The 17,565-nt window shown below is 39.9% G+C and overlaps 1 protein-coding gene across 7 annotated transcripts in view; it reads left to right on the forward strand.

The window, feature by feature from the left end:
- The window catches only part of Akap13 (A-kinase anchoring protein 13), a 289,605-nt gene that overhangs the window by 110,038 nt on the left and 162,002 nt on the right, over window positions 1-17,565 (forward strand). For all 7 annotated transcript variants that reach the window (XM_029539287.1, XM_029539292.1, XM_029539294.1 and 4 more), the window contains exons 4-5: window positions 6,789-7,085; window positions 15,255-15,438. In XM_029539287.1, coding sequence (XP_029395147.1) covers window positions 6,789-7,085; window positions 15,255-15,438 — 481 coding nt within the window. The remainder of the gene's footprint in view (window positions 1-6,788; window positions 7,086-15,254; window positions 15,439-17,565) is intronic.

The raw sequence follows: 17,565 nt of genomic DNA on the forward strand, positions 1-17,565 counted from the left end.
CCCTTGTCGGCCAATCAAAATTCTTGATAGAAGTCTGTACAGTGCTTCGGCATTACAGTTACTGGATAAATACTCACTGTCTTTTTTTTTTTTTTTTTTTTTTTTGTAGCAGGTGTTCCTGATAGGGCTGTCTCTGTGCCCTTTCTGCTTATTCTAGGGTGAGCCCTGCCATTTCCAGTCATCTGAGTTCTAAGAAGAAAAAGCTTTGTGCCTTGTTCTCCCCTTTAATGTCATGCTTTATTCAGATAGCTGGCTTTGGGTTTTCTTTGAGCTCTCTGTATGATTCATTGTGTTTTGTTACATTTAGTTCTTACTAAAACCAGATGATTGATTGACCTTCAGAAAGCAGCTACATTTTCATGCTAGTCTGTAACCTTTTATCAAATATTTTCTGTAAATAGGTTGGAAAAACGAGACATTTCTAAATTATAGGAAAAATTCTTGCATCATGTAAAACAGTTATAAGCGTCCTCCTCTTGGGGAAGAGGTCTTTTGAGAGGATCTCATTGTCACCAGCTTGTCCCACCTTTGAGCACTGAGATTTCATGGGTGAGCCACCATGACTGACTTTATTTTCTCATTTGTGTGGGTGTGTTTCTGATAAGAATCTTACAGTAAAAGGAGATTATAAAGCAGGAGATTAGGAGGCTAAGACCGTCCTCAGCCACATAACAAGTTTAAGAATGATACAGGCTATATGAGATCCTGATTCAAAAGTAAAAAGGAAACTATAAAAAAGTTATAAAGGCTTTTAAAGCAATTTTTATTGTTTTCCATTCTTCTTTTGAAGTCTGGAGATATAATATACTTCATCTTAAGATAAATAGCATAGAGACCCTTCTACTTTTTATGTTTTTGGCTATTTGAATGCCTTATAAAGAGCATACTATATATGGTATATAGTAACATTTAGTAAAAATATTTCAAAAACTTTGAAACAAATTCTCATTCTTAAAATTAAACTCATCTTTACAGTAATTAACATTAGAGACTGGCCACAATTCATAATAAAATGTTCCATTCAAAATAACTTTGAGGCTAGAGAAAGTCAGCAGGTAAAAAGGCTTGCTATACAAGTCGGACTACCTGAGTTTGATCTCTGGAATTCAGGATGGAAAGAGAGACTTGACTTCCATACGCAGTCTTCTGGCCTTCCTCAGCATCCCTGCTTTCTTCTCCTCCAGTAATAGTAAGTGAACAAAAACTTAGAGAGACTTTCAGATGGCTGCTTGAAGAATTATCATTTCAGTTTTATTGAGCCATCTATCTCAAAGGTATTCTTAGGATGTATAATAAAGTTTGGGGGTTCACTTTTACTAGGCACTTTTGGCAAAGCAAATTATGATTTTGTCATTTACAAATGGAATAGGGATTTAGTACTTTAGTACACTGTTGTGAAAGGCTTTGGTATAGGCTATTTATAAAATGAAATCTTTTTAGTTTATTATATTTCTAGAATCCAAACAAAGGCTTCTGTTTGGTAGTAAAATTACAAATTTTCATTGATGTCAAATTAGACTCAACACTTAAGTACTTTTCTGTTGTTTCATATTTATCCAGGATAGCTGACCATGTAAGGTAGTTTCATTGTGAAATGGAAAAAAAAAATCTATTGTATTTACAAGTAGCTTTTAGCTAATGAAAACTTAGAGCTTAAATCTTACAAAGTGGTCCTATGTTTATAGTGCCATGTAATTTTTACTTCTTGTGAGGCAAGACACTCTTTAGGAGCAGGGGTTGGTTATCAAATCAAGAAGTATTTTGAAATAAAAAACTATGAGCTTTTAATTTCACAGTCAAGAATTCTTATATTTCCCTTCTTATCAGTTACTATTTTGAACTGAACACTTTATAATGGTCTATGTAATCCAAGTATAAGATTATATCTTGACAGCTTTGAGTTTGTCTATTTGCTTTGTAAAAGTCAAATAATGCAGTTCATATAAGGGTTGCACTGGAAAAGCAAACCAGGAAGTAGTTGAAGGGAGGAAAAAGTACCCACATCTGTGGTTAGTAGTGATGATGTTTTTATACATCATTTATATATTTTATCACCTTGTACCTGTGAATACAATACCCTAATCCTAGGGTATTACAACGTGAATGATATAATTTGGGAGTATAAATTGGATCTTGGTGTGTGTGTTGGGGGAGATTCTTATTCTTCACATACAAAGTATGTACACATAAACAAATCTAAGGCATATCAATGAGACACAGATTTTACTAGGTAGAGGTTGAATAGGGAAAAGCTAAAAATGGCTCCTAGGAGTAATGATAATAGGAAGAAGGTTTGGCAAGCACTGCCTTCAAGGTTTAGGCTGGAATACAGAAGTCACACTGTAGATTTAATAGCCTGCCCTTTTTCACAGTACACATGATGGGGTTCTAAGTTTGCTGCTGTATTTTTCTTTGTTTATTTTTGTGTTTTCTCCTTCACTGTTATTCCCCTGCATGTAGAGACATTCTATAAATGCACCAAATTCGTTTGCCTGCCATTAGTCTACAGGATCTAGTAGTGTGGTCGTGTCTGTTTATTTGATCCTCTTTTGAGGGGTGGAGAGCAGTCTGCAAACTGAGCATTTTACTTTCACTGCTCCAGAGGAAGAAAACCACATCAGGCTCTTAAACGCTTCTATGATAAACTGAGTAGTAAATCTAGTTTATATCCCACTGCTGACTAATATAGTCTACTCTTTCTGTGTGGGATTGGCCTGGGCTGGTCCAGTAAGTGCTTTTAGGGTACTTTTTTAGATCGATGATAAAAACAAAGGCCGGATTGTTTTAGTCTCCAAAAGCGAGATGGCCCAGGGTGGGATGTGTTCCACTTTTAGCTTAACAGGAAATGAAGTAATTTTTGGGTCATAGTTCAGTACTTGTGTTTATTTGTAGCAGTTTTGCGTTTCCATGGGTGCAGATGCTTTAGACGGTGATAAAAAGCTTGCAGGGAAAGCAGCCTGCAGGGAGGCTCTCCCAACCTCACACACGCATACTTTTGACCCACAGGGCCTAGAATTTACTGAGTCTAAGAAGACTGTTAACCTTAGATAACTTGCTTCTTACTTGGGTGCTTCTGGGTGCTTTTTGTTTAAGTCTTTTCTCCTATTATTATTTATTTATTTATTTATTTATTTGTTCATTCAGTTCTGCAGTGCTAATAAAGGCATCAGTTTCTCTTACAGGCTTGCTGGCTTATGAAACACTTTGTCAAGATTTAGTGATCTATTTTTCTGTGTGTTACTTAAACAACAGTAGTATTTTGAGTATAACTACCAGTTCCTGCTGCCTGTTTGCCATGTGCTTTGCATGATGTCTTCTGATATTTTCAACACTTCTGTAAGGCTGATGGTATCATTTTATGATCAGAGAAAGTCTTCAAGACTGAGTGTGTGTTAGAATGACCACACCTATCTGCAAGAGAACTTGGCACCCAAATCTACTGTTTCCTTCATTATTCCCTGGAGATTACTTGGTGGGTAACAGATCCTTCAGACCTCATAATTATGTTCTGTTTCCATTGTAAACAAAATTGACACTGCAGGGTCCTAAATTGCACTTAAACTTAGGACTTTGTCCCCTCAACTGTTCCTGGGAGTTTTGTTTGTTTCTGGATGCTATAGGATAGCTTCTTTTAGAAATTGAGTAAAATTTCAGTACTTTTCCTTAAAGAAAAAAAAACAATAGCTCTGCTCATGTTCCTCTTATTACCAGGAAATTGAATGGAAACAAAACCACCATGGAAACTAGTTGAAAATTGTTGCTATTGCACTTCCCCACTACAACTTCTGTTTTTATTGTATCAAATTTGCTATAATTTCCCATCCTGCCTTTGTAGTATAGCAGGAGACTGAGGCAGACCTAAGATTAATGCTCCTCCTCCTCCAGCAGTCATCTTTCTAGAGCAAGTTTATAGTGAGCTTTACCTGTGCTTCTACACTGATAAGTTTTATTCCAAGATGTATATTACACAGCCCTTAGTTTTAAAAAATGGTTAACCCCTTCATTTTTCATTTTATTTGAAAAGATACAGGGATTAAAAACTAATCTTGAGCTTGATAGTGATACTTGCCAATCTTGAGTGTTTTGGCCACACAGTAGGTACTTAGTGCTTTTTTTAGATTTGCCTTTTATTTTATATATTTGCTTGTTTTGCCTGTGTGTGTGTGTGTGTGTGTGTGTGTGTGTGTGTGTGTGTGTGTATGTATGTACCACTTATGTGCGTAAGGAGGTATCTTAGTTACTTTTCAGTTCTGTAAGAGAGACCAACTTAGAGAAAAAAGATTTTATTTGGGGCTTACCATTTCAGAGGCTGAGTCTGTGATTATCATGAAGGAAGGCATTTGAGCTGGCAGGTAGGCATGGTGCTGAAGTAGTAGCAGAGAACTCACAGTTTGATCCACAAGGAGGAGGCAGAGAGAGCTAACTGGGAAGGCCATGGGTTTTTAAAACCTCAAAGCCACGCCAGTGACACGCATCTTCCAATACGGCCACATTTTCTCATCTTTCTCAAACAGTTCCACCAACTGAAGACCACTTTTTCAATCATATGAACTTATGGGGACCATTCTCATTCAAACCACACATTTCACTTTCTGGCCTTAATATGCTTCTAACTATATCATAAAGCAAAATGCATTTAGTCCAACATGAAAAGTCCACACAATTTTTTACAGTCTCAATGTCATTTCAAAATCTAAAGTCTTTTATAAAACTCAAGGCAGACGCAGTGTTGGTAAATACACACTACCACCATGACCACCACGACCATCATTCCAAAAGTTGAGGACGGTGGCACAGTGAGGAAAAAGTGGACCAAAGCAAGACTGAAACCCAAAAGGGCAAACTCTTAAATCCTTGTAGTTTAGTCTCTGATGTCAAGGGGTGGCATCCCCCCATCCAGCTTTATTGTCTGTAACACACTTCTCTTAGGGTGGTTCTACTTCCTGTATGCAACTTTTCCTGGCAGGCATCCCGTGGCTCTGGCACTTCCAACATCCTGGCATGTTTGATGTAATTCAGGCTTCATTTTCCTAGCTACATTCAGCGGTCTCTTAGGGTCTCCATACAGGACCTCCCTTGCCAGATGCCTAAGTCTTGGGTTCTTTCCTTAATGGTGGAAGAACATTGCACAGCTCTTTTACTCCTGTCTTCATCTTGACTCTGAAGCTATGGCTAATGCTCCCAAGTTTGTCTCCCTGCTTGGGGTGGAACCTAGCTGCCTCTTAGAGTTACATTTGTTGTTGCTTTTAAGGAGCAGGTAGTGTTTTAAGCCTTTTCTTGTTTCACGTTGGAAGCTTAGCTGTGGTCCAGTCTTGCTTCAAGTGCACCACTTTCTTTATTCCATTTTATGGCAGGCCTTTCCTTATCTTTTCAGCATAAGCCTTGGTTCCAACAATACATTTCCTAGTGCCCCCTTTCTCCTTGGAATGCATATTTTGTATTTCTTTTTTGCCTGCTGTGTCATTTTTGTTATAGACCTGCTTAAGAGAGGTTGCTAATACCACACAGCAGGGCAATATTGAAATTTTGAAATCTCTTCTGCCAGTGAAATCAGCCGGAAACAGCCAGATTCTAAAACGAGGACAAAAAGAAGCTACATTCTTTGCCAACATATCATAAAAATGGTATCTAGCCCAGTTGCTAACTAATTTTGTTCTCCTGAAACCTCTCGGGCTGGGCCTTCATAGCTTACACCACTCTCATCACTATGGTCTTCCAACTTACTCTTTTTATGTATCTGGGGGAAATTTTTTTCTATTTCTCTCTTCTTCTCTTCTCTTCTCTTCTCTTCTCTTCTCTTCTCTTCTCTTCTCTTCTCTTCTCTTCTCTTCTCTTCTCTTCTCTTCTCTTCTCGCTCTAAGTATTGATAGTAGGAGCAACATATAACCCTAGCTAGTTGAGAACTGCATTTGAAAACTGAGGAAAAATAGTGAATAGTTTGTTGAATACAATCTCCTTATTGGAAATACTTAATTCTGAAAGGCTAGGAAACTGTGCAGAAGAAAGTGTTGTTCTGTAAGAGCACTAACAGTAACTTTGTGTTGTTAAGTCTTTAAAGTTTGTAGTGAAGCATTCAGTGGCATGTAGCTGCTAGTCTCAGGTCACATGGTGCCTGCTGAACTTTATGGTGGGGAGGGAGAATAGCCTGCTTCAGTGTGCCCTTTTCTGAGTGGGACTTATAACCACAGCATTGCATCATCTTTATTTGAACCAGGTGATTTGATTGACATGCTTATTGCCTTTGTGGTTGGGACAGGTAAAAGGTACCTGGGAGCAACTGTTCTGTAACCATTTGGACCTTGGCTTGCTCAAAGCATGAAAGTTTTTCCTTTTAACTAGTCTATATTCTTTGATTTACTGTATTGTGGTGCAGAGCTATCTGGGCCACTCCTGCCATTCTACATGTCTCCTGTTGTTAGTGTAGATCTAACTCTACTCAGTAAGCCGAAGAGTATCTATTGCATGCTGGACCTTAGAGGCTCCTAGAGCTTTCATTGTATAATTTGTTCAGCTGTGACAGCAGTAGTTTTTACAGCCTGTTCTTTGTTACATATTATGTTACTGGAGTGGTAAAAGCTGGGGTTCATATTTGTTAGCCATTTGTTAAAGATATCACTCATATTTGCAAATAACAATAAGAAAACTAAAAATAGAATTTTAAGAAATCAGGAGAGGAAGATTTTCTTTTAGAAGGAGAAATCTTATATACTATAAAATAAGCTGAAAGGACTCACTTGGGTTCTTTCTTCAATAAGTTCAATTTTCTTTGCTGCCTGTGCTTTCTTTAGGTCATGACTGCTGTGAGACAGTGAAGGTGCTGCTCTGTGCTTCCAGAGAGGGCCTGCCTGTGTTTGTAGTCGCTGAAGAAGACTTCCATTTCGTCCAGGATGAGGCGTATGATGCAGCTCAGTTCCTGGCAACCAGTGCTGGAAATCAGCAGGCTCTGAACTTCACACGGTTCCTCGATCGATCAGGACCTCCTTCTAGAGATGTGAACTCTCTTGATGAGAAGGTTGCACTGGCATTCAGACACCTGAAGCTGCCTGCAGAATGGAACGTGTTAGGGACAGATCACACTTTGCATGGTGAGAAGCCACAGACTTACAAACTGCCTTGGAATACCTGCTTTCCCTGTTAAACAACCACTGTGGCTCCAGCCTCCTCAGTGGCTGAGTAAACTAGAATTCCTGCACAGAGTATTTTCTTCTTCCAGGAACATAGCCTAAGTAGACTGGCGCATCTCTGTGCATCCGGACTGACTGTTCAGGCAAGGCAGGTGGTTTACGCTTCATGAGAAGAGCAGTGATCTTTTACTGTTCATTCACAAAAGTATAACTATAGGTGTTTTTTGTATGTAAGGTTCTATAAAGATACTGTGGAATTGTTGGAAGCAGTAGTAGAGGAGTGTGTCAGGGAAGCATGAGCTCAAGATAAACATTGAGAAACTCGGCAGTTCTTTGACCAGGGTATTGACTCTATGACGCCATATAAAAGTTCTTAAAGGATCACATTAAAAAAATAAAAACAGGGCTGGTGAGATGGCTCAGCAGGTAAGAGCACCCGACTGCTCTTCCAAAGGTCCTGAGTTCAAATCCCAACAACCACATGGTGGCTCACAACCATCCGTAACGAGATCTGCGCCGTCTTCTGGAGTGTCTGAAGACAGCTACAGTGTACTTACATATAATAAATAAATAAATCTTTAAAAAATAAAAATAAAAAATAAAAACAACCCTGTTATAATAAATACTTATATTAAATCCTTCTAATCAGACAAGGATTTCCCCATATAGTTACTCTTTCAGCAAATGATATCTAAATGTTATAACTACAAATATGCATAGTTTTAATAAAATATTCCTGATTCATAAATAACATCCTTTTCCTGTCCTTAGAACAAATATAATTGAGAAAAATGTATAAATACCCCACAGCACACAAATTATGTTAGTACTGCAAGATACTAGGATCTAAATATGTGACATTTAGAGCATCAGTACCTATTCAGAGTACTTACTGATGGATCCTGATTGTTCAGCCTCCAGCACCTCATAAATTGGGTGTGGTGAAGCACACATGTAATTCCAGGCCATAGCAGATATAAGAGGAACAGGAGGTCAAGGTTATCTTCTGCTACATAGCAAGTTCATGGTCAGTTTGGGATATCTGAGGGGAAAAAAATGGGAATCACTTTTTTTCCAGTTGTTTGAATGGCCCACATTTTGTCATAGTACCCAGAGTGATTGACCCAAGCAGCTAAAATTAAAACTGTGAAATTTAGGCATGGATGCAGAATTCTATCTCATATACTGCCTGTGGAAATGACAACTTTGAAGAAGTTTGGTAGTTTCTTATATCACTCAGCATCCCTCTTTTTGGTTATTTACTCCAGAAAAATGAAAAATGAAAGCCTATTCTCACTAAAATGTCTATACAAATGTGCCTAAAGCAGCTTAATCATGCACCACCAAAAAATGGGAACAGCTCACATCCTTCCCTCTGAGTGAACATGCTAACAAATTGGGAACATCATCATTCAGCTATCAAAAGGAACAAAACGTTGATATATACGACTTAGATATACTTTGATTGCTTTGTGCTTAATTTAGAGTCAGTTCCCAAAGATTACATAATCTATAGTTCTGTTTATATATTTGAAAAAGTATTATTAAAGTAAACATAAATTTTGCTGGGCAGTGATTGTTCATACCTTTAATCTCAGCATGGGATCAGGGGGCAGGGATAGGCAGATCTTGGAGTTCAAGGATAGCCAGGGCTATACAGAGAAACCCTGTCTTGAAAAACCTACAATTGATTGATTGATTGATTTTAAAAGTCAGTAATTGCCATAGCTGAGAGTAGTGAAAAGGTCTGACTTTATAGTCTTACCATGAGAGAATTCTCTGTGTGGATTTTGGAATTATTCTGTGGGTTGGTTTAGTGGTAGCTTATAGGATCCTAAGCTACATGGTAAAACTCAGAATTCTCCCCTAAGTGAATTTTATTGTATAAATGCATTTTAAATAGTAACTAAAATTCAAAAGTAACTGAACTAGTTAAGTGTAAACTTTGCAAGGTAAAATATTTAGTAATTTTATGTGGGGAGTGTGTGTGTACACATATACATACATACCATAGCACACATGTAGTCAGGGCAGACCGCGGGAAGTTAGTTCTCTTTATTGCATGAGTTTGTGGAATAAAACTTTGATTGTCAGGCTTGGTGACAAATGCCTTTGCCTACTAAACCATCTGACACTAGGTAAAACTTGTAAAGATACTTAATTTTAAAAAGTATGTAACTTAATGGCTGGAGTCAGGAATCTGATTTTTGAGTGCTCTCAATCAATCTGTAGTGTAGTTTGCTCAGTTCTGTGTTAGAATCTGCGAACATTGGCAGGGCTCAGGATAGATGAACATAAGTTAAGAGCTTATGTTTGCTATTAAAGGGTGAATGCAGTGGAATAATTATTTACACCAGTAATTTTGTATAGTTATGAAATATATTTTAAAGGAAAAAGGTATGAAACAAGCTTGGTACCATCTTTGTCTGGGATGAGACAGAGGTAGACAGGACATCTTATTGTGTAAGAGAGCCACTTGCTGTTAAATTTTCTTCCAGAGTAATACTTCTACTACTCTACAAGAGAGGTATGCAAGATTTATGGTAATCCTTCCATTAATTGTTGAGGTGCAGTGCTCTTCACCCTAACTCTCACCCCAGGTCAGTGACTCCTTTGAAATTAGTTCCTATTTCTCCTCAGGGGGAAAAATACACATAACTGACTACTCATAAACATTTACGTGTAACAAATTTCACAGCCCTCCATGAACATGAAGGCATGAACATGAAGTTAAGAAGCCCTGGCTTAGCTTGAGGAGTTTTTTTAAATGGAAAGAAACAAGGGAACAGGAGTTAATTCGTTATATCCTGGTTTTATTATGACTATTTGTGGAAAACATTACTTGTTGTGTAATTATTTCACCAGTAAAGTAGACAAGTGTATAGCCTGGTAGTGTGTACTGGTTTGCAGGCTAGTTGTTTAAATATACCATGACAACTAGCTCATCATCTTTTCAAGGTACAAAACACTGATAAGCCTTTGCGGATCAGTAGCAAGTCTCATGAAAGGGTAAAACGGGTCAGTCCTAAAAGGAAGGGTCTGCAGAGAACAATGGCGTTGCTCTGCTCTGGTCTTTCTTTTGCTGAAGATAGTCTTAACTTTTGAGCAAGGAGAAATTTGTTTTTCATCCTTTAAAAGATGGTATTATTCATTTACTCCTTCATTCATTTGAGACAGCACCTCACTGTGTAGTCCTGGCTTCCTGGAGATCAGACTAGCTTAGACTAAAATTCATAGAGATCCACCTGCTCCTCTCTCCAGAGTGCTAGTGTTAAAGGCAAACAGCGATACCCAGCTGTGTTTCATTTATTTTTATTTTATGATATAGGTATTTTGCTTGAGTGTGTATGTTTGCACCATATGTGTGCCCCATGTCTACCATAGCCTAAAAAGGGCATCGGATCCCCTGGCATGGAGTTGCAGATGCTGCCCTATGGGTGCTAGGAACTGAACCTGGCTTCTCTGCAAGGGTAGCAAGTGCTCTTCACCACTGAGCCACCTCTGCAACTCTTGTCCGTTTTATTTCTTCTACATGTTCCTTGATCTAGAGTTTATATAAGGAAACCTCCACACTATGCATTTTGCAGCAGGCTCCTTTGAGTACAGGTAATGAAGGTTCATCTGGGTGGAAGGTGAGTTGTGCAGCACAGACACCTCCCTCCCCCCACTCCCCATTTTAAGGCCTTATTTAGTTGCCTTAGTTCTTCAGTGTCTCTATGGCTAGGGAGAGTGGTAAGTTGAGTGATTTCTCCTGGAAGACCATTGAATAGTTGCAGTCAGTTTAACTCTCAGATAGAATGGGCCATTAAATATTTGATGTACATAAAACAAGGAGAAACACATCCTAGTGAATATGTCGATCATGAAAATTAGTTGTAAGTGTCTTTGAGGGTGGCAACCCACAGCTTTGGTAGAGGGAATGATGACAGACTTAAGATGAATTTCCTAAGCACAGGCACTGCATTCTCACTGGTTGATTTTGGTTAGTAGATATTCAACCTTAACCACATGGTTGATTTAGTTCCCACAGCCCTTTTAGAATGTTCTGTAGCTTTCCATATAAAGTCCGTCCTTGTTATACTAGTCTCTGCATATTTTTCTAGCTGTCTTCTTTACTAAAGAAGAAAATGTAGATAGATTGCTTTGGATTTGTCCCTGTCTTCCCTGTGGGCTCCTGCGACAGACAGTACCTACCTACCTACCTACCTACCAGCAGCAAGGCTTAAACTCTGAAAGGATTGCTACCTCCAAGGCCTATTGCTGTCACAGTTCTTCTCATTCTTCCTCAGAGCCCTTCTCTGCCTGTTAAGGACGTTTCCAACCCTCATGCAGTGTGAAGATGACTGCTTCTTGTGGGTCTGCAGATTTATTTATAAGCCAGAAGTGCACAGGGTGGTGACTTTGGAATCTCAAAGCTACAGGTTCACACAGTGCTCTGAGGTGGGCTTGGTGGGTTCATTGATGGGATGGAACAGAACATACAGTCCTTGATTATTATACCATCCAGACACTCTCAGAGCGGTTTATTCCGGAAACATCACTCGAAAAAGATTAAAATCTTTTAACAGACCCCTTGTGGTTGAATGCCTTCTGGGTACATCAGCTCTCTTGCAGCTCTGGGCATCTCTATGAAAGTGCACCCAGCATAAAAGCAGACAGCAGTTGGAGCTTACAGCCCTTTCTGCTCTCCTCCTCTGTGGTTTAACCAAGCCACGATAGACCTTTGCATTTAAGTGTGGTTGGTACCATTTGAATCTAGACTGATCTACATTTTTTGAGTGATGTTTTTAAGGTTATGGAGCCTGCAGGAGCTTGGGCCTTGCTGGTAGGAGAGGTCACCAGGGGTGGGTCGTTGAAGTTGATACTTACTCCTTCCAGCCCAGGTCTAACTGTTGCTCTGTGTGGTGCCATGTGACTAAGCTTTGGCTACATCCTCACACTGCTGGTTTCCGCTGCTGTCATTGGATGGGATTTCTGATACCAAGAGCAAAGCAGAGCCTCCCTTCCTTAGTTGTTTCTGTCAGGTATTTTGATCGCAACTCTGGGAGAAATAACTAATACAGTGGTCAAAAAGAAACTCAACCAAAACATGTCACATGAGATAACACTTTGGGGCCCAAAGTGTACCTGCAGGAGAAACAACTGGAAGGACAAAGACGGGAAGGAAGTTGTTGGAAACACCACACGAACATGCTGATTCCCTTGATACAGTTACATTCCTGTTGTGATGAAGGACCCAGATGACAATGTAGGAAAGTTGATGGCTGAGGAGGTGGCTCGGGGTAAAAACGTTGCTGTACAAGCATGGCAATCTAAGTTTGGATCCCAGCACCTTGTAAAAAGCCAAGTGTAGTGGCTTTCATCGCATTATGAGTTCTGAAACGGGAGAGGAGGAGGAGCAGCAGTCTGGGAGGTAGATGTTAACAGCAGAGCTCCATGCTGTGAGAGCAGGGCAGCCTGGGGAAAAGTCCACTCACACTGCTAACTTTGCCCCCTTGTGAATCTAATTCCCATGACTTGTATGAAAACACAGTAAAATATGAAAAAGTATCGTATTTAATCAATCTGAGATAGATATACAAAGTGGCTCTACTAAACAATAAAATGGAACACCCACCACATGACAGCTGTATTGAAAATCTCAGAAAAGATGAAAGTAGGTTATACAAAGACATTTATTTACTGTAGCATTTCATTTATATGGACTTTTCAAATAGACAAAAAAGCAAGAAAAATTCAAAGCAGTGGTTGGCTTTAGTAATGAAGCCCTGACCAGAAAGGAGCATAAAGGAACTTAGCTTGATGTTCCTAATGTCCTACATTTTGATGGGAGGTGGACAATCCAAGTGTCAAATGAGCTGGAGCTGGAGGTGGTGGTGCTTGTGTTTAATCCCAGCACACAGGAAGCAGAAGCAGGCAGATCTCTCTTGAGTTTCATGGCCAGACTGGTCTTTACAGTGAGTTCTAGGACAGGCAGAGCTACATAGTGAGACCTTGTCACAAAAGATTATCAAATGTTATGCTTGTATTTTCCTGTATCTTAGTCATTTAATTCCCATATTGAATTCTAGTTGGTAGTACCTGTCAAGTTAGTCTGGAGTCTTCAGCTCCCTTTCAGTGAGTATCTGGAAGAATAAATGGTTGATAAAGCAAATACATTGATAGAATGTTTATTGTAGGATACAAGTTGTTGAGTATCTGATGATTGCATTGTTCTTCCGAATTACGTGTATTTTAAATGATAATAGGAAATGGGGAGTGGGGCTGAAAACAGCCGCATTGGGCTTTCTGGTAACTCACCTTATGGTGACTCAGAACAAAGGAACTTGAAAGAGCTGGAAAGGAAGCTAGTACCTGATAAGGCTGGACTTAACCAGCTCTGGGAAAAAAAATACTCACATATTTCCTGGTCTGTAAGTGCTTAGCACTTTGGTGTTTTGATAAGGTTGTCAGGATGTTTGTGAGAGGCATAAAGCACAAGCCAGAAGTATTTAATCCTGATGAGAGTTTTTTCTGCCTTTTCTCTAGTCTTGCCACTTCCTCAGAGGCTATATTTATTAAAAATTTACGATTGGAAACATAATTATTTCTTCAAGGACATTTTGTTTCCTCTGGTTTCTTGGTTTAGTTCTTAGAGTCCTGAGTATCAAACCCAGCCCCCATGTTTGCTCAGCAAGTGTTCTGTTCTTGCCTCATCCCTAAAGCATTCATTTCTGTCTCCGCCCGTGCTTGAACACATAGCAAATCATGAGTTGATCCATGTATAAATGGGATTTGTGAGAGAAAAAAACATGGAAGACCATTTGCTTTTAATGAAATTTATGTTGGTCACAGGTAACACAAGTGACGTTAGGAAGCAGTGCATTTGGGACTGGATAGATATCTCAGTGATTAAGAACTGGTAGAGGACCTGAGTTCAGTTCCTAGCACTCAAGGTGCTCACAGCTCCCTGCAATTCCAGCTCCCTCTTCTCTCAGACACTGCACGCTCATAAAAAGTCCCCCAGCCCCAAAGAAACGGAATCTCTTTTTAAAAATTATTTATTAAAAAAGAAATGTACTTCATTGTTCACTCCTGTTGTGATACTCACATACAGAAGCATCTGACAGAAGGAAAACACCAGGTTCATCTAAGAAGTCTAGAATGCTTTGGCCCTAGCACCTGCCCTCACATGAGAATGAGCTAGGAAAAGAGTGTTGCTAGTGAGGTTAGCATGTACTGCGAAGCCCAGGGCTAGAGGCAGGGAAAGGGAGGAGAACCCTACAGCCAGGCTTTAGTCTAGCATTTCACCTACCCTTCTCTGTTACAGCAGCTCTCAGTGAGGGGGTGGTGGCTTGCTCCCGGGAATATGAAAGTGAAGCTCTGAGAAGCAAGTGAACCATGCCTAGCCACATCTATGATAAGGACCAGGCCTGAACCCGCTTTTGCCTGATCTGAAGCCCTTTCTTGTCCTACCCACACTCAGTATGCCAAGAAGGATCCTTCATTTCTAGTGAACTCGGCCCAAGCGCTTGTTTTCTCTCCAAAAGTTATTAGTGTAGTCTTACAGTTCATCCCATTGTACCTGAAGATTCATTTCGTTTTCTCATTAAGCAAACACAAGGATGGTAGTGCCAGCAATTTGATATGCCCTTAGTGAGAGGGACTAAAGACCTGCGTGTACTTAACAAGTCTAACCTGTTTGTAGTGTTTAACTAGCCAATTCCTGTCTGAGCGTTCTTTAAAAAGTAATTATACCCTTCAGGTTATACCCATTTGAGTCCTGAAAACTGTTCACGTTAGATCCAAGGAACTGCATTTACTTCTAATATTGCTGTCATTTTTTTTGTTTGTTTTGTTTTTAATGGAAGGAGCATAGTGGGGACACCTGTATCAACCTCTATGAAAAATCACAGCGATGGCTTGGTTCTCTATGTGGGTATTTGTCTGCTGTTGGAAGATTTTGTGTCCCAATTTTTTTTCCAGCTTTATTTTTGCCTTTACTTGAAAGACTATTTTCACCTGGAATAAAGTTGTTGGCTGCACATTACAGATGACCTCCAAGGTGTCTGCCTAGATTGGTCTTCTTCTGTTGCTGGTGGGGTTTGGGTGGTTACAGGCTTTAATTTTCACGCTCTTCCCCATTCACAGACGGTGGCCCTCGGGAAACCCTGATGCACTTTGCTGTGCGGCTTGGACTGCTCCGGTTGACATGGTTCCTGTTACAGAAGCCAGGTGGCCGTGGGGCTCTCAGCATCCACAACAAGGAAGGGGCAACGCCTGTGAGCCTGGCACTGGAGCGAGGTTATCACAAACTTCACCAGCTTCTGACTGAGTGAGTATCCCTTCCCGGTCACCTCTTGTCATTAGCCCCACCCCACATTTCAGAGCAGTACAGCCCACTGGCTCTGCACCTCGCCTATGCTGCCGGAGGGCTGTAAGCTTGCTCCTGCCAACTGCTTCGTTGTAAGAGCCCCGCGTGAGTCATGTTACCACTTTTCTTTCTCTTGTCTCTGTTTTCACTGCTTCTTGCCACTGTCTTTTATTGAGAACCCAGTGACCTCTTGTCTGTGGAGGTAGTGTAATGTTACTAATGTATAGATTATATGACCGAGTAGAGGAAGAAACAGTTTTCCTGTGCTACATTTTTTTTCCTGTAATGACATGAACAAGATAATTAGAAATTAATAGTTAGGTGTTATAATTGTATATAAAATATGGTAAAAGTTGAATTTTGGTTCGAATGCAATTTCTGTGAATAGAGTTAAGAGAAGTAGCTTCTTATGAGTACAGTTAAAAGCAGTTACATTGTTGTAGAAATATGCAGTAGGAAATCCTGTTTGTCTTTGTGTTCAGTTCTGTGTTTCTTTAAAGCCTCCTGTGGAGGAAGACTACTAGTCAAAACACTGAAGAATGTTTCTTTCCTTGAGAGTAGCCAGTGCTTCTTCATTGGAATATTTTCTTGCTTAGTATATTTTTACTAGTTTTATGATCATGATTTTTCTATCATGTGAGCCAAAACTGTATTGGTTCCCTGTTTTTCATATTGAGGGGTCCTTGTAAACTCAGGCAGTATTTCCAGAGTCCCACATATTATCCTTTGCCTGAGTCTCACTTCATGTAGTTGGATTTCCATGTCATTGTTAATCGCATGTGAACAAGGTAATCGGGAAGGACCAGGAAGAGGACTTAGAATTTAAGACAGCTTACAGTTATATAAGAAGAACCCTTTTTGTTGTTGTTGTTGCTGCTGTTGTTTGTTGCATTTGCTGGGCTTATAGCTTTCCCAGTCAAGCCAGGCAGAAACCTCTTTGCAGACAGCTTTGCGTTGAGAGGTGCTGAGATGCAGCCGTGGAAAGAAGGGGTACCCTTCATCTTGGATGAGCTTTGACACCTGAGCTCTCACATTCGAGAATGTAGTCTATTCTGTTCCTCCATGCTTACCTTCTGGCCAGTGATCAGTTTCATTCTGTGGTTTGCCTCATGGTTTCAGAGAGGGCTGCATTGTTCTAAAAATTGAAACAATTTACTCAGAACAGCTATTACTATTTTCAAAGGCAGTTCCTCCAGATTTGATGTCACAGCTGAGTGTTTGCTGGGAAGTGGAGCTTGTTACAGACTGCCCTCCAAATGGGGAAATAGGATGATTGCAACAGCTTCATTATATGTTTAGACCTGGGTGTCACAAGATGGTTATTGTAGCATGATTTGAAATTTGGGATGTAATTATTCTTGGAGATTTTTACTTACTTCAAAACTGAAGGTCACTAATGATTTATCTTAACAGGGGAAGGGGAGGGGAAGTCCAGCCAAGAGGTGAAGTAGAGGATCATGTTGAGAGCATACGCGCCTACTGCAGTTGCCTCTGCCTTAGTGAGTTCCTCTGGGTAGTCATTGGTTTAAAGCCAAGAAAAGTGCTGAGTCACAGCTGCCCAGTGAAAAAGTAGATGTGGTTCTCCTTATTCTCTGTCTTTGTTGAATACCAGTAGGCTTTGCTAGAATTTTGCCATGATGGTAGATCAGGAGAAATCATTTTTTTCTCTGTGTGTTGTGGGACTCACTCTGTCTGTCTGTCTGTCTCTGTCTCTGTTGTACTCTTTTGGCCAAATTTGGTTACATAACTCACAGTGTTATATAACTATCACTACTATCGATTTCTAGAACCTACCATGAACTCACATAGGAACCCTGTACCCATGAAACACTAGCTCTGTACTCACTCTGTCCCCACCCCCTGGTTATCTCTGTTCTTCTTTCTTTCTCCAAGTAAGAAAGTAGTTCTTTCTGAGTACCTGACATAAGCAGAATGTAGAAAGTTTATCCTTCTGCATCTAGTTTCTTTAATATCATGTAATATCCTTAAGATTCAACTGTCAGGTGAGCATGGTAGCATACACATTGAATTCCAGCACTTGGGAGGCAGTGGATCTCTATGAGTTTGAGGCACCCTAGTCTACATAGG

The sequence above is a fragment of the Mus pahari genome, chromosome 1, assembly GCF_900095145.1.
Source record: "Mus pahari chromosome 1, PAHARI_EIJ_v1.1, whole genome shotgun sequence".
Classification (NCBI taxonomy): Eukaryota; Metazoa; Chordata; class Mammalia; order Rodentia; family Muridae; genus Mus; species Mus pahari.